Genomic DNA, 24725 nt, shown 5'->3' with positions numbered 1-24725 from the left:
TCTCCATGTGTGCCTTACAGCAGGTTCTTATCTTGCACATGTGGCACTTGGCAGTGGGAAGCTCAACAGAAGCTCTTGGATCATGCAGGTAGTGTGGCCTTGCAATTAGGAAATTGATTGCTTTGTTCTTTTTCAGCTCTAGGAAATACTGTAGGAACTATAGTGAATGCAGAAATAAATGTCTAAACCCAGGTTATGTGGGGATGAGGTCTTACTTTCTGTTTTATTGTATGTATTTATTTTGGAGGCAAGATCTTACTATGTAGCATACTTGGTCCCCAGTTAGTAATCCTCCTGTTTCAGCGTCTGGGCTGCTGAGACTATGGGCACGTCAAGCTTCATTTTAACTTTTGATATGGCAAGACAGGAAGCATGAAAAGCAGCCTGGTCATTATTGAGATGACATCCTCTGCTCCCTCCTCCATGAAGTCAGTTTGAATTGTTCAGGAGATAAAGTCTACCGGTTATCCTGAGCTCCTACTTGCCTCACCAATGATGCTGATGGCAGGAGTTCCATATGTCTCTTGAATACCAGCAGAGTTAGTCCTTTCCACACTAGGTCCCACGTCTGGCCATTGATTTGATGCACATTTTCTCCTGTGCAGCATGTGGTGGAATTTTACATGTCAGCATTTTATACACGTGTGTTCACTTATCTGTGCAGCTTGGCTATTTCCAAATATTGGATTCTTTTATAGAATACCAGCTGTTGGGGGTTGTTGGTAGATCGCTGTCTTCCAGCAGGTCTGGCTACCAGATATTAAGGAAGGCAAGTCTCGTAAACATTTATAAACATTAGTTGGCCAGCAAAATGGAGAAAAGTCCTCCAAGTTGACAGATCTGCTGAAGGCTCGGCCTCTGTCTCTTAACTTACTGTCCTATTAGAGGCAAGCCTATATGAAAGTTATTGTCCACCTTAGACTACCTGGTATCTCTTAACTCTGTACTTTATTGTGGGTCATTTAGGTATCACGATGTAGGCATTGTCTCCAGAGATACAGGCTTCAGCTAATACTAGATTTCTGTGCCCTCCTCATGCATGGTTTAGGTAGTGCTCTGTAATATCCAGCCAATCGTTCTTGAATCCACAAATTTATCCAATGGGAAGCTTTCTGCCTGCTTGATGTCATCAGCTACAGTTTACTCATTCCATCCACGGTGGCAGTTAGCAAGGTCTTTCAGAACAGGCTTGTGGACTTGTCTCTCAGGTGTGGCATCTGTTAACTCTTGTCTGTCCACTCAACCCACTTGTACTTTTTGAGATTGAGACTTACATAATTACAAAACTCTTGAACCTGGGGTTCTTTTCTATTTGTTTTTGTTTCTTAAGACATTGTTTTGCTCTGTAGCCCAGCCTGGCCTTGGAGCAGTCTCCCTATCTCGACCTCTAGATCAGTGATTCTCAATCTTCCTAATGTTGCGACCCTTTAATACAACTCCATTATATTGTGATGACCCACAACCATAAAATTATTTTTATTACTACCTCGTAACTGTAATTCTGCTACTGTTATGAATTATAATGTAAGTATATGTGTTTTCTGATGATCTTAGATGACCCCAAAGGGGTTGCAACCCAGGAGTTGAGAACCACTGCTCTAGGAATGTAATCTGTCCTGGAATTACACTCCTGTTCCACTGTACCTTTCTGCTAAGTTCCTGTTTAAATTTTTTAATTGACTATTTTATGATAACTAGGGCAACAAAGTATGTGTACAATAAGGCTAGTCTGAAAATGAGAGGCGTCTAAGATTTATCGTTTGGGTAGACATTGTGTCCACCTCCACTCCGGTCTCTCCCCCACCCCCGACAAGCTCTAACCCTACCCTGGATGAGAGTATTTGGGGGTTGAGCCTTTGGAAGAAAATTACATTCAGATGAGATCGTAAGGCGGGGGCCCCAGTGAAGTAACTAGTGTTTCATGAAGAGGGTAAGAGATACCAGGAATCTTCCTCCTGCCCTCTTTGCCACAGGAAGTGTAAGCAATAAGGCTGCCATCTGGAAGCCAGGTGGATGGGCCCTCACCAGAAGCCCATTCTCAGCAATAGAACATTAATCCTCATTATCAAGTCACCCAGTTAGGGCTTCAGACAGTCATCAAACTCTTATGTGGAGGACCAGCAGTTTGCTGGAGGTTGACAGTGGGTGAGTGGCCTTAGACAGGAGGTCTAGAGAAGGGACATTAGCAACGTAGGAATGGATGGTGTTACAGGAGGCACTGCAGGAACAGACAGGCATAGCGTGGAGGGGGACCAGACTGGCCCCACAGCCCGCTCAGAACCACTTTGCACTCAGGTGCTTTTGGTTGCCTGGCGACCTTAGAGAAGATGAGCAACCTCCTATGGCAGAGCATGCGAGGTAAAATAAGTGAGGGTTGTTTGCTTGCTTCATGCTATGTCAGGGTCCTCTGCCCTCTTATGGATATTCTATCCCTTAACTAGTAATCTCGGATCTGAAAGATGATTAAAAACAAATTCTGTGTTCCATGCCTGTTAGGAGCTGAGAGGTGCTTTTTTAAAAGATTGTTTAAAAGCATCAGGAATCAATCCAGAAATGTTGGTGTCACAAAGTGAGAAAGTGTGCCCTGTCTTAGAGCAGACTCGTTAACCCTTTACCTGCCTGCTGCAGTCCATCCACCATTTAGCAATTGAGGGCTTTAGTGGGTGGGCAGTTATCCAGGATTGAGAGAGACATGACATTTAAAAGATGGCTAAAGAGGAAGGTGAATACTGTGTGATTGGTTTGTCTTCAAAGGGATCCAATTTAGACATTTATAAGCAAAGAATGTTGACCTTAAAATGTTCATAGGGCCCAGGATACAAATAACAGCGAGTTTGAATTCTGGGGAACCCTTAACTATTCTACTTCTTTTTTTAGCTTAGAGATTTCATTTTTACACTTACTTATTAGGGAGTGCATTGTGCAACGGTGTGTGTGTGTGTGTAGATCAAGACAGCTCAAAGTTAGATCTGGAGATGGGACTCAGGATCCTTTACCCACAGGACCCCTATTTTTATTTAGACAGAATTCTGGTTTTGAAGCATGAATGGACGTTTTCAAGTGTGACTCCTCAAACTTGGGTCACTCTGAGTTTTATCAAACTGTCCTACCTGCAAGGTAGACTTTCTCATGTACACCGTTTAGTTTCTGGAAGTGCTTTTCTTATTTTGCCGTGGAGCATGTTTATTTGTGTGCCTAGCATGGCATTGGGCAGTGTCTTCTGTACTGGGCCATCTGCAGTGGCAGCCTCACATTGTGTTTGCCCATGAACCAGCCAACAGGTAGGATGTGCAGTTCAGCTGGCATCGCCTGCCACAGCTGTCGCCTGCCAAGGTTGTAAATGTGGCTCATGTATGGCCCACATATATTCTGCTTAAAAAGCCCAACCAATCTTCAAAGAGTCTGCAGTCTTCTCTTCCCATTAGGTATCAAGAGAATGCTTAACTTGGTTGTGCTTAACTTCCATTTGCATTCAATCCATGTTGTGTCTAACTAACCGTCACTTCACTTGGTTTTAGGTGTTGACAGTGAACCGTTGAGGCCTGAAACTTCAGCCAGCTCTGGTTCAGACCTTGTCAGACCTCACAAGAAACCAAAGAAATGTGGGAAAGGACAAAAGGTCAGTGGGTAAAAGTGTGATTCCAAACCTTCAAATGCTAAGATATCATAACGTTCTACTCTGGGTTAATGAGGCAAATTATTTCATGCACCATGTGTTTGTTTAAGAAATTAATTACAGCCGGGTGGTGGTGGCGCACGCCTTTAATCCCAGCAGTTGGGAGGCAGAGGCAGGCGGATCTCTGTGAGTTCAAGGCCAGCCTGGTCTACAGAGCTAGTTCCAGGACAGGCTCCAAAACCACAGAGAAATCCTGTCTCGAAAAACCAAAAAAAAAAAAAAAAAAAAAAAAGAAATTAATTACAGGTGAATGTGGGCAGTTTGCATATAACACTGAAGGTCTGACGTCATGCAGGATGAAGTGTTGACGCTGACAAACCCAGCTTCCTCGTGTCGCTTTGCCAGCACATGCCTGGCTGTGAACAAACCTCCTGCTGCTCCTAGGCAGTGGGGCCAGTGTCTGTCGCTCTGTGCCAGTTTGTGAATAAATCGAGGCCTGGCATAAAACCCTAAAACCAATAGTCAGAAAGCTCACAGAGTCTATGGTGAACTTGAAGTCTGTATGGTGGGGGAGATGACCCTGCTAGGCCAGGAAGAGAGACTCAATTGCTTAGACATTGCTAGAGGCATTGATTTAGATAGAGGGATGGAGAGGACAAGTGCTTTTGCCACTTGGTGGATTTGAAGAACGGTAGAAATTCCTTGATAGGTGTTTTATATTTAAGCTTTCCAGCACATTGAGATCTTTTTTGCAGGGTGGGGATGGGTGTTTGTTCGGCATCTGGTGGTTCAGTTTGCTGGTATTAAGGCTGACTATAGGATTGTGGATTAGATTGGTAACTAAGTACAGCTTCCTCATCTAAATCATCTCCAGGTTAAACTAGTACCCGTCCTCCCCCATTTCCCCTCAGAAACAAGAATTTCACCTGCTTGGTTTTCGTCCTTACTAGATGATCGTGGTAAAGTGAAATCTAAGATTGTGACAGGCCCTGTTTTTGTGTACAGTGCAAAGCAAGAGATTTTGTTTTATTAAGCATGGAATTTGTCCCTTTTATCTTTTTAAAATATTGTGATAGAACCAGGGCTTTAGAGCAACAGTAAGCCTGTGTGGTTTGATCTCGAGGGCTGCAAAGAAACGAACATCTCGTAATTGAATGTTAATGTTGAAAAGAGGGTTTCACAGGGCGGAGGTGGCACTCAGCTTTAATCCCAGCACTTGGGAGGCAGAGACAGGAGGATCACCATGGTTTCGAAGCCAGCCTGATCTACAGGGGAAGTTCCAGGAAGCCAGAAATGCACAGGGAAACCTTGTCATGAAAAACAAAAAAACAGATGAAAGAAAGAAAGGAAGGAAGGAAGGAAGGAAGGAAGGAAGGAAGGAAGGAAGGAAGGAAGGAAGGAAGGAAAGAAAGAAGGGAGAGAGAGAGAGAGAGAGAGAGAGAGAGAGAGAGAGAGAGAGAAGGGGGTTTCATCTGCTAATTATTGTGACACATGCCAGGATATTGTGTGCTGCTGCTGTGGGGATGAACACAGCTTGAAGCTCAGATGTTTCTCTGGCCCTAACTGGGTCTTCACTCTTAGAGCATCAACAGTCCATCTTAGCAGGCCAGTCAGAGTGGGTAATTCTGAATCCTGTGTAACATGGAGATTTGGGGTGAAGGGTAGGGGCCTTGAGAAGACCCAGGTCTGTGCATCAAAGGAGATGAGGTACCTACCCGGTGACAGTTGTACCACAGTCCTGTGTTTATTGTAAGCCTTCCTGAGGGCACAGGCCTCCTTGTTTGGTCTGTGGTTTGTTCTGGGAAGTTACCAGCTATTGCTGCTTCTGCTCATTTTCTCAGCTCTGCATTGCTGGCACTACAGTGTTACCATGTGTTACCCATTGCTTCTGGAGTTCATACCTTGTGATGTTTCTTTCCTTGGGGTCTTTTTGTAAGGTATGTTTCACTCTGTAGCCCTGGCCGGCCTGGAACTTGCTCTGGCTTCAAATTTCAGGCATGTTTGCCTTTCTTTCTTCTGAGTGCTGGCATTAAAGACATGCTCAGCCAAGCCTGGCCTCTCTTGTATCTTTACTTACGTTGTTTTTTTTTTTTTAAATCAATTTTGTTTCCATCTCCCCTTTTGTTCACTATAAGTCCATTGGTCAATCTACAAACTGAAGTTCATCATCTGCTCGTTGTTCTTTTAGGTTCTTGTAGCTTTATTTGAATTTATTTGATCATTTTCAGTCTGCAGCATGCATGCTCATTTTGAAGTCTGTCTCTGACACCTCTGCTTTCCCATTTTTCTGTTTTGATTATCCGAAGTTTCTCATAGTTTCACTCCTATATTCCACAGCTAGGAGCATGTTGTTTTGCTGTCTAGGTAGGAGATGGGGTGGTTGAGAGCTGGGCCTCTGACTCTGGGAGTCTGACTGTCCCAGGCAATGTGAACCTCAGATGCCACGTCAGCCATTCAGTGCTGCCAGCTGGCTGCTGGGGCAGTGTTATCACAGATATTGCTTGCCCGTTTGTATCTTGTACAGTTTTCTGACTGAACCTAGTTTGTTGGTAGATTTACAGGACTCAGTCTATCATCATTGGAGACTATGGCTTAGTTTTTATGTTTGTTTTTTTAGAAAAACAGACTTAAAATGGTGGGTATTAAGTGTGTGTGTGTATACACTTTAAAATGATATATATACATATATATAGAGAGATGCATATATCCTTTTATTGATTTGTTGGGGGGGTTCTGGGGAATGTAAATATTTATATATGTATGCACTTGCATATGGAGGACAAAGTCAACATTGCTCCACACTTTATTTCTTGAGACAGGAACTGAACCTGGAACTCACTGAACCTGGAACTCACTAATTGCCTAGACTGGCTAGCCATCAAACTTCAGGGACACACCTGTCTTTATCTCCCCTCTCCCCTGCCCCCAACCTCATGGATGCTGGGGATTTGGACCGTGGCCTCATGCCTGTACAGAGAGCACTTCACCCCCAGCATCTCATAGTTCCCTGTGTGCATCCCTTTTGAAAAGAGAAAGGGAAGACCAAGTCAAAAGAAAAATTCTCCAATTGGTCAAGAAAAATACATTAAACATCTAAGTGTCGTTCTGGTTGGTTGTTTTTGTCAACCTGACACAAACTTGAGTTATCTGGGAAGAGGAACCGCAACAGAGAAAATGTCTCCATCAGATGGCCTGTTTAGGCAAGTCTGTAATGCATTTCTTAACTCATTGATGTGGAACAGCCCATCTACTGGCAGCATTGCCACCCTTGGGCAAGTGGTCCTGAATTGTATAAGAAAGCAGGCTGAGCAAGCCATGAGGCGCAAACCAGTAAGCAGCTCCTCTCCATGACCTCCGCTGCAGCTTCTGCCTCCAGGTTCCTGCCCTGACTTCCCTCAGTGATGGACTTATAAACTGTATGGTGGAATAAACCATTTCCTCCCCAAGTTGCTTTTGGTTATGTGTTTATCACAGCAATCAATAAATACCCTTATCTTACCTGAGTTTCTTTTTAGTAGGGAACAAATAAAATTTTATAAAGAGTTTATAATAAAGTCTCAAGATTATAACTTCCATTAGAATGACTTTGGTTTGACACACACTTTCAATAGGAAGAGTATCTTTACAATCAGCCTGTCATCAGTCTCTTTTAGGTTGACAGTTCTAATACTGATAAGTTTATTTGACCTCTTTTTACTCTGAGAGCTTGGCGAAGCAGTTTATTAGCTTTCCTCTTTGGTTTATAGTATGTTTAGTTGTAGCGGTGACAAAGTTGTACATCATCGCAGAGAGGGAGGAATATAAACTACTCAGGCAAATTGACCATTGAATTGTTGAGCATAGAACTCAAGGAAGCTAAATGTGGGCTTCATGCTTGAACTCCGTAAAAGTACATGAACTCTGTTCCTCCGCGGTTTTTCGTTTGTTCTGTTACTTCTGGGCTTGTTGTTGTCCGAAAGATTATTATCCTCAAGAAAAATTTAACCTGAATCATCAACTACATAGCTCTTGGTCAGTGGCAGAGTTTATAAAATCTCATTTTGGGGCTATGCCTGCCAATCCAGGTTGTTCCGCAGGAAGACAAGCTGTGGGTCAGAGCACAGAGGGTTTGCAGATGGCTTTCATAGATGCAAAGCCTTGGGCAGAAGCAGACCAATGTACCACACCTATTTTAACAAGGTTTTTGTTGTTTTAAAAGAAACCATACACCAGATAGAATGCTTCCATTTCTATTAGCATTTTAAAAGATGATGATGATGATAATTTGTATGTGTGTATGCACATGTGTTCTATGGCTTACATACGGAAGTCATTGGGTACCTTTTACTGTGTGGGTTCTCAGGCTCCACCTCAGGTTGCCAGGCTACATAGCAAGTCTTTTTACCCCCTGAGACATCTTCCTGGCCCAGAATACGTGCATTCTTAAAAGCCTGTACATGAGCGAGGAAACAAATAACCTGCATGTATTTTAATAATTGCTATTCTCTAAACTTTATTAGGCTTTGAGTCTGTAGGAGCATGCTCTGTGTTGTCTTGCAGTACTCTGCATGATACGGTACTCCATGCACATCAGGGATGTAGTGTGTGTGTTTGTTCACATGTGTATGGGCACAATAGGTTTGTAAATCTAAACTTCAGTTCTCACACTTTCATAGTCACTGCTGTGCCCGTTGAGCCATTTCCCAAGCCCTCCCTTTTATGTTTTCATTTGTTTTATGTATGTGGATGTTTTGCCTTCATGTATGTCTAGGTTCCATAGTGTGCAGTACTCACAAAGACCACAAGGGGCATCAGATCTCCTCAGAATGGAGTTACAGATTCTGAGCTGCCCGAAGGATGCTGGGAATCAGATGTGGATCCTCTAGAAGAGCAGCCAGTGCTCCTAACCACCGAGCCATCTTTCCTTCACCTCTTTGACTTTTTGACTCAACATGTTTCTGTCATTTTTTTGTGCTCTCTGTTCCTCCTCCATTGGAATCATTGCCACATAGTGTGTTTTTGTTTTGTTTTGTTTTTTGTAGATGCTCTCCTCCTAGAGAGGGGGTTTTTGCATCATGAAAAATGGAGTCTCTCCTCAAGGTTGTGTGCTGTAGTACATCACTGCAGTTGACTCCTGACATAAGGCTTCTTTCCTCCATGAAAAGGGGCTCTAGACATGTATCTCACTGTTATGACAAAGTAAATAATTTTCCAGTTTGCAATAATTCCAGGACTTTGGCTGTATGCCTTTAAATATTATGGTGGATGCTTTGATTTCAAGCTTAACTTTCAAGTTTAAATAGTAGTGATTCATCCAGATGACAGGTGATATTTGTTTTTGTTCTTGAAAATTCAACATGAGAGTATTTATTATTAAGCGAGTCAGGGAATTGTCACACTTCCTCTAAGATGACACATTTTCTAAATGCCCCCATAAACAGTTTCCCTCTGCTTATTCCTGCTGGCTTCACTGAGATAGGGCCATCTCAGGGTGGGTCCATTGAGAGCCTTTTGGAGATGGGTTTAGAGAGACTGAGCGTTTGTTTCTAACACAGCTGTTTGATCTGCTGTTCCTTTGATAAACCCTTCCCAGCACACCAAACCCAGAGCTGGGAGAGGGAGGATGAGCTCTCATTGTGACAGGTGCAGGGTTCATCAGCGGATGCTGCTTTATGAGGCCATTTAGAAACCAGTGGCATGTGCATGGCCCACAATTACTGTCTGCTCCCATGAGCGGGTTACTGCCTTCTTGTTATGTATGATAGAAAATGTTTCTATAGAAAATATTGAATGGAATCTTCAAAGAGCTTTGGATGCATTGTGACGTGTGTAGCTCAGAAGTCATCAAATACAGCTGTGGTGCAGTGCACGTGACTGTAATCCCAGCACCCAAGAGGGGGAGGCAGGAGGATCAGGAGGTCAAGGTCATCCTCAGCTGTGTAGCAAATTCAAGCCTTATATTGGACAGAAGCCTCTACCAAACTAATTACGAATAAGAAGAGCAATGTGAGCGTGTTTAGCCTGAGACATGTGAGACCCTGCCTCAGAACCAGCAGCAGCAACAAGATATATTTGACCTGGAGATGGTGGAAGTGAGGGCCTGTTGGACAGATTCCCCTAGACCCTCAGTGACTTCTGGGCCACATACAGTTGGAGGCCAAGGTGACAAAGCACTCCTTGCTGAGAGTCCTGTGTGGCAGAGAGATAAGGTCTTCCAAGAGTCTGTTAAGATGGCTAGTGGGCAGTCAAGATCTGGGCAAGGCTGAGTCATCAGATCCCATCTAAATATGTTGTGTTAGTTACTTTTGGTTGCTGTGACAAAATGTCTTACAAAGGCAACAAAAAAGGAAGCATTTATTTTGGCTTCCAGTCTGTGGCGGCTTTGGGTCATAGTGGCAGAAGTGTGAGCCCCCTGAGCTCACTCACCTGCAGTCGGGAGACAGGTGAATGCTGGTTCTTAGCTCACTTCTCCTTTGTATCCAATCCAGAGCCCCACCCATGGCATGGTGCCCCTTACCTGTAGTTAAACCTTCAGGCACACCTAGCATTGTGTTTCCATGGTGATTCTCTAAGTCCAGTCAAGATGCCAGTGAGCTTTACTGTCCCATAGATGTAGCTGCTGGTTTCTAAGGTCTAGTTTAATAAATATACTGTTTGGGGGATGTTAGCTAGATGATAGTTGACCCCAGCCATCTGCTTAAAAATATCAATTCCTTCCGTGTGAAGGACTCTTTGGAAGTAAAGAAACTTATTGTGTGGATTGCTACTCAGTCCTGTGCCCCCTCAGTACACACCTGCTCTCCAGGGAGTCACCACCACACTGGTAACCATGCCTGCCAAAGTGCCCCATGCTATGTCCATCCTGTCCCCAATGACTCAGCTGAGCTAACCACATCCATGCTGTTCTTACTCGTACTTAGTTGGTGACTCACTTTTGTCCCATACAATGTGAGGGAAGGCTTACTGAGAAGTTCCGGGGACTAGTGTTCTCTCACGGAAGATACCCCTGGGAAGAAGGGGCTGGCCATGTCCCCTGGAACATCCACAGCCTGAGTTTGAAGCCAAGGGTGAAGTAAGGAAGGAAAAGGAGAGTAGGAGACAAGGCCTGTAAACTTCACGCTATTTCCATGGAAATCAGATGGCAGTGTGCCTAAGGGCAGGGCTGCTTCAGTGAGGAGCCTGGGGAACATCATGTGTTCAAAGCATAGGAGGTAAAGCCAGTAGACTTGATGTTGTGTCCGGTATCTCCGGAGGCCTGTGTCCTAAGGGCGGGGCCGCTTCAGTTGTGAACCTCATACAACACCATGCCTAGTGTGGGAGTGTGTGACCTCTTTGCCCGTCCGCACAAGGCCTAGACCTCACCTCAGATGAGTTGCTTTCCCAAGTAGGTCTGTCACTCTTTGCAGAAAAGAAACTTCTTTGACCAAAATGGATGGCAGCACCAGCTTAAGGGTGTAAAAGATGACTATTTGGAAGGCAGTGTGGCTACCACAAGACTCTGCTGCTAAAGCTACCACACACTTGGAATGCACCACGGGTGCCGGCCATTCCTCTAACTTCCAGAAAGGACTTTACATGACATAGCTGCTGGAAGTTTGGAACATCCTAGAGAGTGGTAGGAAGACTTGGGGAAGGGGAGCTGTTTGCTTTGGCAGCTTTTTTATGCTTTGCCGTAGTTGATTTTTCTGATTCTAACAGTGCTTTTGCGCTTATGGATTTACACCAGGAGTGAACAAAATCAGGCATCTTTAAAAATGCATGGACTATCTCCTCAATTCACTCATTCTTGTTTTGCTTTCTTTTTGTGCGTTTGGTTTTTTCTAGACAGGGTTTCTCTTTGTAACAACAGCTCTGGCTGTCTTGGAACTCTCCCTGTAGACCAGGCTGGCCTGGAACTCACAGAGTCCATCTGACTCTACGTCCGAGTGCTGGCATTAAAGGCGTGTGCCACCACCTCCTAACCAGTTCACTCATTTGTAAGGAAAGGTAATTTTACTGTTTATCTGAAAGTTGATGCCTAAACCCAAACAGTTTTACAGTGTTTTATTTATGAAATGTTTCTCTTTATCACTAATAAAACAAGTACATCTGTTTGGTTTGACCTACCTTTGATCTTACTAAAACAAAATCAACTGCAATTTCCCAAATGTCATATTCCCTCCTTCTCAGCCTCCCCTTCTCTCCTTCCTCCTTCTCGACTCTCTGGAACCTTTGCTTTAGAAACGTCGAAAAGTATGTTTTCTTAAGTTAAAAGCCGTGTTTGCAATGCATGCATTAGCTATTCCTTCCCAGTGGGGTCATTTTGTAGTTCCCATTGATACTGTGTGACTGACTGCATGGGCTAGAGGCTAAGTTTTTATTCCCAAGCATTTTCCCTTCTTGTTGAGTGAGTCTTAAGTGCAATTAGGGAGCCGTTGTTACCGCCAAGGTGTGTGCGCCACTAGTGCACACTGCATAATAACCCAGGGTTATGGTGCCATGCTGGTCATTGTTATGGCTCATAGGGGTCATAGATGGGTAGAACTGCTGGAAATTTGCATAGCACTTTCTGGTACCAAGAAAGCTAGTCCTCGGGGAAGAGGCATTTAGGTCAGTTCCAGCTCCGGACATCTGGGCCCTGTATTTGAAGCTCATGGTGTCTTCAGCACTAGGGACTTACCTTCCACTTCAGGGGTCAGGGGGAAACCAAGGGCACCTATTAACTATTCAAACATTTCCTCATTGCTGATGAATATCTATTCTAAACTGACCAAAGTTAATTTGGAAGTTGGAATTAGAGCACTTCAAAAGCCATTTATTCAATTACACTATTGTCCCAGTCATAGTAAAAGCCCTGCAGAGCTAGCTGTGATGTGTTGTGGGTGGTTTCAGCCTTTATCAAAACCTTCTTCCCAGGCATTAAAGACAGCATGTGATACAGTGAATGGAAGGGGTACCCCAGCTGTGAGCGTGAGGTGATACAGCAGACACACAGACAGAGTGCTCAGAGGTCCTGTTTGGTGAGACAGGAGCCTAGGAGAGCTTGGGCCAGTCCAGTGAAGAGGAGGGGAAAGCAGAAAGCTGTCACATTGCTCTTAGCCTGTTCCTGCAGTGGGGGAGTGTGACGTGAGACCGGACTCCTACAAAATGGACCTATTGAGATGCGGTGGAGAATGAATGAAAACAAGCACATGACTGCTCTTAAGTATGGTGGAGGGGAAGGCCTATTGTAGATATGAGGGAGAGCAGAGGCAGAGGCATCTGGAATGTTCCAGACTGAATGGAGCCATGGCGGATGGGGAGGAGTGGGCGCAAGAAAGGAAGAGAAGAGAGAGGGAGCAAGGGAGGTGCCTGGGAACCAAAGACCAAGAGGCAAAAAAAAAAAAAAAAAAAAAAAGTAGCAAAAATAGCTTAGATTATATAGGAATCAGAGAAGCTGGGGGAAGAGAAGCCCAGCCTCTCCCTGGGCTGAAGAGTTTAGGGCACCGGGGTGGGGTGGGAGGTGGTTGCCAGCAAGAAGTACCACGTAATAGGTAGGGACTGAGACTGTTCACTTTGATATGTTAAACAGGCTCCTCAGTCATTTGTTCTGAGTTTGAGACCTAACAGCAAGCATCACTACACACACACACGCACACACACACACACACACACACATCCTGGAACTAGCTCTGTAGACCAGGCTGGTCTCGAACTCACAGAGATCCGCTTGTCTTTGCCTCCCAAGTGCTGGAATTAAAGACATGTGCCACCACTGCCCGGCAAGCATCACTTTTTTTTTTTTTAGGACCTTTGGGACCTTAAAGAATAACAGCTAGAATGGAAAGGAGAACTATTTACTAGTCTAAAGGTTGTCGTGGATGACAGGCAGGACTGAGTCCCCAGGTGGACAGTCAGCTAGGCCCAGGGAGGAAGGAAACACCTTGAGCACACAGATCAGTCCTAAGGTGGGGTTCCTGAAACTTCTGATGCAGTGGAAACATGACCCGAGCGGTGTGCAGTGTGTAGCTAGTCCCAGGAGAACCAAGCCCACATGAATGTTTACACGTATGTTTACATGTATGACCAAGGAGGTCAGGGATCCCTTTGGAACTTGAGTTCTGGATTGTTAGGAGCCTCCATGTAGGTACTAGGAATCAAATGCAGGTTTTCTGTTAAAACAGTGCCCTTATGTGCTGAGGCATCTCTCCAACCCCGTGGGCCTTTCTTGAAGAGTCCAACTGCACATTTAACAGCCTCTTCTGGCTGGAAGCTGAGCCAGGCAGGAGCCTGCTGCCAGGTCAGCCACAGCCCCTTATGTTTGGATGACTTCCCTCTTTCTGAGATTTCCTCTGTAAGTCCCATGGCTGCTCCGTTACATTGTGACTTCTTCACTCGTTTGAAAGGCTAAGGATCCCTTAAGCAGGTCCCGATCTTTCACAAAAAGAATACTATAAACACTGGCTCCCTAAAGCAAACGGGGGCTCCTTAAATGTGTCCTGATTAGTGTAACATTATTCTTAAGTATGACATAGTGGACAAGGCTGTCACTGTGACCCAGTGTTTGTTTAGTTGCTTCCTGATAACAGCGAAGACAAACTACATTGAACCTCTGGGGGGAAAAATGTTATATCACAGTTTCTGGGTTCTGGAAAGACCAAACAGGGAGAAAGAATAATAAATCTTTTCCAAATATGTCCTTTCTGTTCACAAAAGTATGGTCTATCATCAGTTCATTATGAGATCCAGATAGCATAAGAAAGGGTCTCCTGTCTACTACACAACAGAACACAGACTCATCTACCATATCCCAACTGAAAGCCTGGGGCACTCCCACCCCTTAGCTCATTTATGTATAGGAATAAACTGTTCTGCTTGGCTGGTTAGCAGTCCCTAGGGTACATCTGCTTCTCAAAGCTCTGGAAACCCCAGTTTAATTCCCTGAGAGCAGTGGGTGGGGGGATCAGAACAAAGCAAAATTCAAGACAAGTGTAATTAACTTATTAGTGGCCATTTTCAAATCTCAAAGATATGGTGAGATTTAATTATAAAAAATTATGGCAACGGAGAGTTAGGGTTGAACATGGTATGCAAAACACAAAGTTTAGGGAAGACATCTGTAAATAATGATGAACCTTATTTTCCAAAAGAAATAGGAATTTGGTCTATTTATAGAAGAAGGCAGGTCCTGCAAGATGGTTTAGTGGGTGAAGGTGCTTGCCCCAAGTCTGACCACCTGAGTTCAATTCCTGGGGTCCACACAGTGTAAGGAGAAAACCTACAAGCTGTCCTGAGCTCCATACACTCTCCATGGCACTTGTATATATAATAAATAATAAATAAACAAATGCATGATAGACCTCACAGAAGAAAAGTCAGATGAAAGAAAATAGCCCTAATTGGCCTTAATAGAAACCCAGAGTGAGACGTTAGTGGGTAAAAGCTGAAGGATCAGAGAAGCAGAGGATCCTCTATGAAATCCTCAGACCGAATGGGGCATACTGTCTCTCTACAGTCCTGACTGAATGGCTTGAGCTCCTGTCTCCTCCAGCCTTATGGTCAGTCCTCTCTCTGCCCAACCGTATCCCTTTTTGTCTCCACATCCCTAGTGTTGGGATTAAAGGCATGTGATTCCCAAGTTCTGGGATTAAAGGTGTGAGCCTTCACCCCCTCGCTTTGTTTCTCTTTGAGACTGGCTCAGTTTAGTGTAGACCAACCAGGCTGGCCTTGAACTCACAGAGGTCTCTCTGCCTCTCCCTCCTGGGTCTCAGGCCTCTATGGCTAACTAGTGGCTCACTCCACACTCTGATCCTTAGGCAAGCTTTGTTTGTTATAGCACAAACACAATATCACCGCAGCCCTGAGACATATTTGTGGTCTGTCAATCATAAAATTGAGCAGGAATTGCAAAAAGAGTTACTAGTCCAGAGTAAACCCTACACATCAGGGGAACGTTAATAGAAGTAGTGTCTATTCCGTTCCATTCCCCTTCCACTGCACAGATAGCTGCGGGAGGCAACCCGTCTCTTTTTGACAGTTTCCTGTGTATTGTCATCAGGAGAAACATGTCATGTGGACACAGCTATTTCCAGGTCCGTGTTCTTACAAAGTAGCACATGCTTTTGTGGTTTTCCAGGAAACGTCACAGCTGTAGGTGCAAAATATTATTTTAGTTCGATTGACAAAGGCAAAATCTCGGAAGCCGTGAGGAAATTTTGAACACCTGATTTAAGACAGGGCCATAGTTCCTTAGAAATATTAGTAGAAGTAACATTATTAGATGCCCACATATGCACAAACGCATATGAGGAGAATGAATTAAAATCTTTGCTAATAATACAATGGAACTTTAGCTATTTTTCCTCAAACCTAAAGTATTCAACTAATTTCATTTCCCAAAGATTTACCTAAACATTTGAGTGATTATTAAAATATTTGAGTTTAATAGGAATGCTCCCCCCACCCCCATTGAAAACAGCTTAGAGAATTCAGTATCCTTAACTTCTTAGAGCAGGGGTCTAGGAAATATGTAGGTTCCAGGGTATCTCCAATCCAAGCTACCTCATTTGTGGCATTCCTTCATGAGGGTCGTCACAGAATAGGGTGGGGGAGGAACTGTTTGAGAACCTCAGATAAACTGTGGATGGTCTGCACTGATGCTCAACAGAAGAATTATGGAGAGCTGGATAGTCTCACTGTGGTGTGGCTCTCACAGGAGCTGTTGGACACAGGTGGCTATGGTGTGGCTGTCACAGGAGCTGTTGGACACAGGTGGCTATGGTGTGGCTGTCACAGGAGCTGTTGGACACAGGTAGCTATGGTGTGGCTGTCACAGGAGCTGTTGGACACAGGTGGCTATGGTGTGGCTGTCACAGGAGCTGTTGGACACAGGTGGCTATGGTGTGGCTGTCACAGGAGCTGTTGGACACAGGTGGCTATGGTGTGGCTGTCACAGGAGCTGTTGGACACAGGTGGCTATGGTGTGGCTGTCACAGGAGCTGTTGGACACAGTTGGCTATGGTGTGGCTGTCAGGATCTCTTGGACACAGGTGGCTGTGGTGTGGCTGTCAGGATCTCTTGGACACAGGTGACTGTGGTGTGCCTCTCCCAGGTGTTCCTTTGACTTTGTTGAAAGCATGGTGCCTAGTGTCTGACCTGCTCTTTATACCACTGTACTCTGATCTGATGCATGCTGAGTTTATGCTACAACTCTGGTGCTAGAACCTGGCTTTGCATTTTCCTTGGTGTCCCAAGGGATCCCAGCTTGGAGTAGCCCCCGAATCTTCAAACTGGAGGACAAAATTTAATGTACTACAATAAAGAATAACTTTCATTTAAAGTTTAGATACATGTTGGGTGGTGGGAGTGCATGTCTTTAATCCCAGCACTCAGGAGGCAGAAGCAGGTAGAAGCAGGCAGATCTGTGAGTTCGAGGCCAGCCTGGACTCCAGAGAGAGTTCTAGGACAGAGGGCTACATAGAGAAACCCTGTCTTGGAAAAAAAAAAAAAAAAGATACAGAGAGATTAGGTATCCCTCCATCCCCAGACTGTGCATGGCAGCTTAGAAGAGTCAAGCAGGGAATAGGGGAGAGAACGAGGAAGAGAGAGAGAGCGCGCGCCATGATCAATGCTTTTATTTTCCAAGTATGTTTCCCATGGGGACTTTTATGGGGGGGTTAAAAGAAAGCAGATACAAATTCTCCAGGGTCACAGTGTGACCCAGAGATGGTCATTGATCTAGGGTAGAAGGGCCAGAGAGAACAGGAAGAGAGATACATGTAGATATGTCTTAGGGAGGTAGTCACCACACGGAGACTATGTAAGACAAGACACCTGGGTAGCCAAGCTGAGATCCTAGGTGAGATTGTAGAACTAGAAACCGAGAAAAGGTGGCAGACCCGTGTTTCTTTATTTAAAAAAAAAAAAAAAAAAAAATTAAAAAATTTTTAAAAGCATTTTTAAAGTAGACAATATGTAGTTTTACATGTTCTCATTGTAGGCCCTGTGCAGTACAGTGGCGTGCACTCATGCAGAAAGCACTAGAGTTTGTATCTTTGATTCCTCATTTCTGTCATGGATCAGGCATGATTATGATGGTACAAAACAACATATCTACTTGGTAGCATGAAATTTTTATTTGCTCGAACTCAAAACAGACAAACTGAAAGATCTCTCGAGCCAGATTCTCTGTTATTTTCACAGTGGAGACAAAAATCTCTGTAAACATCCATCCATTTATAGAGAGTACCACAGGGCCAGACCGTGAAGACAGCAGAAGCTGGCACCAGACTCAAAAGAGAATTGAAGTCAGGTTCCTTCTGTGATGCCATCACACAGGGTCACCAGCTGAATTCTTTGGTGTGTCCCTAGATCTCCAGGGATGAGTAAAAGGACTCCTGTACTCCCTTTTCCAGATGAGGAGGCAAGGCCAGGTCCCCTGTACCTGTACCTACGTGGGGAGAGACAAGGGCACCATCCCAACACCCTGTTCAGACTGTCCTGACAGAAGGGTCCCCTCGTGAAGAATGATGGAAAGGGAAGGAAGGACCCAAGGATCTTGAGAACGGGCTATTAGTTTATGTCACAGGCACGAGGGCATATGGCAGTGGACTTGTGGGTCACTGAGGAAGATATTCGGGGGCATTATTTTGGACTCTGAAAGCAGAGAGTCTTGTCAACACAAAAGGCTAGGGCAGTTCTTAACCAGCTTTGTATTTTCTAGAAAGTTCTTCTTGGCCATAGAGAACTGGCTTCCAGTAAAATCAGAATAGGTATTATGGCCATTCAGGTCTCAGGTATAAGTAAATCCCTGCTTGACTTTTTAATATTTAGTATGTCAAGCCTTCTAAATGTTAGTCTGATCTTTTCTAATAAGATTAATCAAAGTGTCCTGCTTCTACTTAGAATTTTGCATTGTGACTATTATCTTACACCTTGGACCTGGAACCTTCAGATTATTGTCACTGAAGAGAATCAAGAAGCGAAACTCACTCAGCTTTCATTTCCATCACTGAAATCTGACCTGTGTATTTATACTATGAAGATCTTCAACACTTTCAATATGCTTATTAATTATGTAGCACTTGGAAATAGTTCATTAAAGTAGCTCTCAGGTGAGACAGCCATACAGGAAAAGGTCATGTGGCCTGTCAGGTGTAAAGCCAGCGACAGGGGCACTGTGAAGATTTTCTGGAGCACAGTCCTCAGGGCTCCTGGAAGCAGGCTTTTGCTTTTTACTTTCTCGTTTTGTATAACTGACTCTGGTGTGTTGTTCTGTGGGTCTCCAGTAGCATGGGGGAAGTAACTTCGCCTAGAGAAGTTTCCTGCTTGTGGCCATCAGAGCCTGCTGATGCCTCCCAAGGTCAGGGGCTTTCACCTCCCCTCAGGGAACCTCCTGAGAGAAACCGACAGCCCAAAGAGGGAACAGAGCGTGTGTGTTTATTCACCAGCCGGTACACAAGTGTCACAGAAAAGTGCCGCTCAGGCCTGTACTGGGCTGTCGACACTGGAGGATGGTTGTGAGCTTCAGAAAGGAAGAGAGTGACAAGGTGGAGTCACACGGATTGTTCAGCCGTCAGCTTTGCCTGGCTCTGCTGTCACCGTGGTGATCGACTTACAAGTCACAGAGTCCATCTGTTGACTAATTCTTTGTTCTTAACTGAGCTGGTCGAGATAGATGTAAACCTTAGTAAAACCATGTATAGATCATCTCCCTGTTGATTTTCTCCTCTTTTTAAGAAGGGGCGGTGGGGGTGTGTGTGCAGAGATTAAGATGGGGGGCTTTCAAAGTCCTTTTGTGTCTTGTAGCTAGAATACTGAGTTCCCAGTGTTGGACAAAGCCCCGGCTGTGCCTTTCCGAGACAGCTTCTCTGTGTGGTGCTTAAGATTTTGGCCAAAGACCAAGGGAGATTCAAGAAAGATCCACTAATTGGAGGGCCCAGTCTGGGTACTCAGCTTTTCTTGCCATCATTTCACTGAAAAAGTGACTGAAGGAAGAGGCTGGGGCATTCTGAGGACACAGACAGCATAGGTATGGGCAGAGAGAGGATAAAGCCAGAGAACAACCATTAAAATATTTTCTGTTAGGGCTGAAGAGATGGTTCAGCATTTAAGAACACTGGCTACTCTTCCAGAGACCCCAGGTTCTGTTCCCACACCCACATGGTGACCCAGAGATGGTCATTGATCTAGGGTAGAAGGGCCAGAGAGAACAGGAAGAGAGATACATGTAGATATGTCTTAGGGAGGTAGTCACCACACGGAGACTATGTAAGACAGACACCCGGGTAGCCAAGCTGAGATCCTAGGTGAGATTGTAGAACTAGAAACCGAGAAAAGGTGGCAGACCCGTGTTTCTTTATTTAAAAAAAAAAAAAAAAAAAATTAAAAAATTTTTAAAAGCATTTTTAAAGTAGACAATATGTAGTTTTACATGTTCTCATTGTAGGCCCTGTGCAGTACAGTGGCGTGCACTCATGCAGAAAGCTCTAGTTCCAGATCTGCAACCCCCTTCCGTCCTTTCAAAGGGCACCCTGTGTGCACATGATGTACAGGCGTGTAGGCAAGCATGGCTCCTGTCGCTGTATTCAGGGGGAGGTTCGCCTGTTACTTCCGCTAAGTTGGCTGTCTTCCAACCTGTGGATTCAGATGATCCTGCTGGTCCCCCTTTCAAACCATGATCCACCATCTGAAGTCAGGCCTTTTTTCTCCAAGCCGCCAAACTTCTAATGCCTCTAACTGAATCCAGCTTGGCTAATCATTGGCTGTAATCCAGTCCTGGACCCCATCCAGTCCAAACATTGTTCAAATAAACTCAAAACTTAAAATACAAGTCTGTGGATCTTGAAACCAAGGAAGGACTTAGCCGATGACTCAGGTGCTAGGAAAGATTCTCAGGTACGATAGCCTGATCCCTCAATTGAAGCATGATTAATGAAAACTCAGGGTCAGAAATTGGGATTCAATCTGAAGATCCAAAAAGCAAAACAGCCAGCTTCTGGCTCTTACCTCGACCTCAGTCTGAAATGGCGATCCTGCCTCCAGGAATCTCAGAATGAGACTGTCTCAGAGCTGACCCCCCCCCCCCGTTTTATATTCCCCTCTAGGGCTGGGATTAAAGGCGTGCACCACTGGGATTAAAGTTGTAAATCATGGTGGCTACTGGGTTTAAAGGTGCGTGTTATTGTGGCTTCTGGGATTAAAGGTGTGTGTTTCCATAATCTGGTCTGTAAGACTGACCAGTGGGACTGTTTTACTCTCAGATCTTAGGCAGTCTTAATTTACAGAGTAAACTGAATAGAACTTAATCAAAGAGCAATTTGTAAGTCGGACAGCCCCGTTCAGTGAGACCCAGTCCGGGACGCAAAGCAGGCAGCATTCGAAGACAGAAATCAGAAGGGACAGCAGCAGCTTGGTGGGTGTGACGTGAGCATTTGTCTCATCTGAACAAGGCCTGATCATCCACCCATTTATCTGCCATTGACTGCCACTGTGCCCAGCTGGGACTCTGCTATTTATCTCAAAGTTTATCACTAAGTTAGGCTTTTGCTGAGCTTACACACTAAATAAGATTATAATTTATTGTGTAAGGACTCTAGGTACTGAGGCATCCTCAGACCTGATTTACTGTTACTTAACAGTTAAAAATAAATTCACAAGCTAGCCCCGTTTCCTCTTCCTCAGAAGAAACTAGATCCTATTTATATAGGACATCAAATGACCAACCAAGCAACTTCCTACACATTGCTTTCCCTAGCAGGGATCAATCTATCTAACCAAATAAAAACAAAAGCTAGTAGAGAACAAAATGGAAAACGAGAAAAATGGTCAGCAAAGTTCTAGGGACTCAGCCTCAAAAAGCCCATGAAAGATGTGTTGCTCTGCTGTGGGCTTCTCTGTGGGACACACTGCTCTGCCGTGTGGTTCTCAGGCTTGGCCTTGAGCAGTGCTTTCCTGTACTGGCTTAGCTCACTGGCCTCCTTCAGAGTCTGCTGGGTATTTCAGAAGACTCTCAAAGCTGAAAAGATTATTTTTCAAGGTACAAACATAAATCTTGCACTAATATAAAATGAATATTCAACACATTAATTTGTTAAGGTACCAGAAAGCTCTTACTCCTGCTCAAAGGAGAACAAGCAAATTGATTGAGAGAAAAGATAGAATTAATGGTCCCGGAGGCCGCATGCTGTGAGTCACCGCCTAACTTTGACCTTCCCCTTCCCCTCTGTTCTGCACTGCTTTGCTTTCCTGACGCCAGAACAATGGTGGCTTAGGAAAGAGCCTGGCCTGCCTGTCTCGTACCCATGCCTAGGTACTGGTTTGGCTAAACCCTTTTTCTTGATCCTTTTTTCAGTCTGTAACACCAAACTGTAATCCCCCAGATGCCACTTTGGAAGCACATATTCTAGGCAGCTAGAGTTCACAGTTTTCCTTTAGTAGCCACCCTTGTTATGGCTGTAGGCCTCTCACACTCTGTGGGCCTCAGCGTGCCCTTGAAATCGTGCTGAAATGGTTTTGCTGAATGTGTTGGTCAGCTGTAGTTGACTGTAACAAACTACCTGAGACTGCTCTCTTAAGAAGTGTTTATTTCGTCTTACAATTTAGGAATCAGCTGGCCCAGTTGCTCTGTCCTGTGGTGATGGATCACAGTAAGAGCTTATGGTGTAGCAAAACTGCTCATCTTTGTGGTAGGGAAACAGAAGTGAGCATGGGGGTAGCATGCTCCTGTAACCCCCCTCACATACACACATTCAAGTACCCCCTCTCCCCATTGTCCTAAAGATCTGTCACTAGGGCCTATGTCTTAAAGGTCCCACTGCCTCCAGCATCAGCACTTAAGCTTTTGTGGGACATTGAAGACTCCAACTCCAGTAGAAGAGCCTCTGCTGGGTGGACTCTGCATGGCTGTAAACAAACATCATTTGATTATGTAGTAGTTGCTTGCCTTGTTGCTATGACAGAATGCCCAACAAAAGTAACTTACTGGGGCTCACAGTCTGAGAGTAAGTCCATTGTGGATGGGGCAGACAAGGTCACAGGAGTCAAGGACAGCTGGTCACATGTCAACCACAGCCCAGAATAGAGAGAGTTGGGCGCTGGTGGTCAGCCAGGGCTCCAGCCCATCAGCAGGCACTGCTCACATTTAGGATGGATCCCACCTCAGCTAACTTAATCCAGGTAATGCCTCTCAGCCAAACAGAGGTTCATTTCCATGGTGGTTCTAAACCTATCTAGTTAGCAATCAAGATTAGCTGTTGTAGATTGCAGTCAGATGTTTTGCAGTTTTTGCTTTGGGAACTGTATTTACTTTGCCATACAACCATCCATTTTTCCATCCATCAACAGTCTTCTTTTTTTTGCATTCATCTCTAACAGATACAGGTGCCAATATCTGTCATGTTCTTAGGAGTTTCCTTGATTAATGGGAGGCGTCACACTGGATATATTTCAAGTCTCTAGCCTACGTGACCAGATTAGCAGTGTGCTGTGACTGTTCCCTCCAGTTGCATCCGAGTCTCCAGCCTCTTCACATTCCCATCAAGCTTGTTGTTTTCTATCGTGTTGGTTTTACACTGCTGATACGATGAGTGTGATGTATCCTCCCGATGGGTTATAGTGGTTTCCCTGGTAACTAGGGATGTGCAGCATCTTTCTGTTTACTTGATGGCCATTTGCTCCTTTTCTTTGGAACCTTGTCTCTTAGAGCTGCTTGTGTAGTTTTTAAATTGAGGTTTTGATCTTTTTTTTAATACTTCTTTTTTATCTTTATGTGTATTGTATCTGCATGTATTTCCGTGTAGCACACGTGTGCTTGGGGCCTAGACGGCCAGAAGAGGGCATCAGATCCCCTGGAATGGGAGTTACAGCTGGTTGTAAACTGCCATGTAGGTGTTGGGAAGCAAACACAGGTTCTTTCGAAGAGCAGCCAGTGCTCTTAATCAAGGAATCATCTCTCCAGCCCTTGAGATCTTTTTGTTTGTTTGTTTTTAATTGAGTTGTAGGGGGATGCCAGAGATTGACATTAGGTGTCTTCTTTGCTCCATCTCCACCTTATATGGTAAGCCAAGGTCTTTTGTTTGTACCCAGTGCTCGGTGATTCAACTAATCTAGCTAGCCAACTTGCTGTAACCATCTCCTGTGGCTTCTGAGTAACGGGGTTACAAATGCCTATCCAGTATTTGCTTGGTTCCCGGAGAACGGAGCTCCAATCCTCACACTTGTACAGCAAGCGGTTTACCCATCATGCCTTCTCCCCTGACCTTGCACAGCTTCTTTTCATTTCCAGGAGACAGTATTGTGCCTTCTCTATTGAATTCATTCTGTTCTTCTTCTCATACGCTGTCAGTAGGACAGTTTTCCTAATGCCCCTTTCTGATCGTTCACTGCTAATTTGTGGAAGAATAACTGGTTTTGTGTGTTGATCATACTTCTTGAAGCCTTGTTGAATGTATTTAGTTCTTGTGGGTACTTTTTATTAAAAAGCCAGAAAAACAACCCATGTAAAATCCGATCTGTGGGTAGAAGTAGTTTTACTACTTGCTTTCCAGTTTTGGTCTCTTTTATTTCTTTTTCTTTCCTAATTGTCTGGCTAGTGCAGTGCTTTAGTTTTTGATCAAATTAAATTGAAAACCCTTGCTAGACCTCCACATGGAACTCTGAAGCCAGCAGAGCACTAGAGTCTGGAGGTTAGAGTCTACACACATAGGAAGCTGGGATTCGCCAGCCTTGTGCTGACATCGCTGGTTTTTAAACCCATGTGGTCACTCCAGAAATGACATGGCTGGATTTAAACCCATGTGGCCACTCCAGAGATGACGTGGCTGGATTTAAACCCATGTGGTCACTCCAGAGATGACTTGGCTGGATTTAAACCCATGTGGTCACTCCAGAGATGACATGGCTCGATTTAAACCCATGTGGTAACTCCAGAGATGACATGGCTGGATTTGAACCCATGTGGTCACTCCAGAGATGACATGGCTCGATTTAAACCCATGTGGTCACTCCAGAGATGACATGGCTGGATTTGAACCCATGTGGTCACTCCAGAGATGACATGGCTCAATTTAAACCCATGTGGTCACTCCAGAGATGATATGGCTGGATTTGAACCCATGTGGTCACTCCAGAGATGACATGGCTCAATTTAAACCCATGTGGTAGCTCCAGAGAA

General features: G+C 44.6%; 1 protein-coding gene across 1 annotated transcript in view; it reads left to right on the top strand.

Moving 5' to 3' along the window:
* The window catches only part of Mcph1 (microcephalin 1), a 193419-nt gene that overhangs the window by 33177 nt on the left and 135517 nt on the right, over window positions 1-24725 (top strand). The window contains exon 9 of the mRNA XM_057752627.1: window positions 3519-3619. Within this exon, the coding sequence (XP_057608610.1) occupies window positions 3519-3619 (101 nt within the window). The remainder of the gene's footprint in view (window positions 1-3518; window positions 3620-24725) is intronic.

The sequence above is a fragment of the Chionomys nivalis genome, chromosome 20 (assembly GCF_950005125.1).
Source record: "Chionomys nivalis chromosome 20, mChiNiv1.1, whole genome shotgun sequence".
In the NCBI taxonomy this organism is placed as follows: Eukaryota; Metazoa; Chordata; class Mammalia; order Rodentia; family Cricetidae; genus Chionomys; species Chionomys nivalis.
The sequence above is the reverse complement of the archived record's forward strand: the minus strand, read 5'-3'. Positions and strand labels throughout refer to the sequence as shown.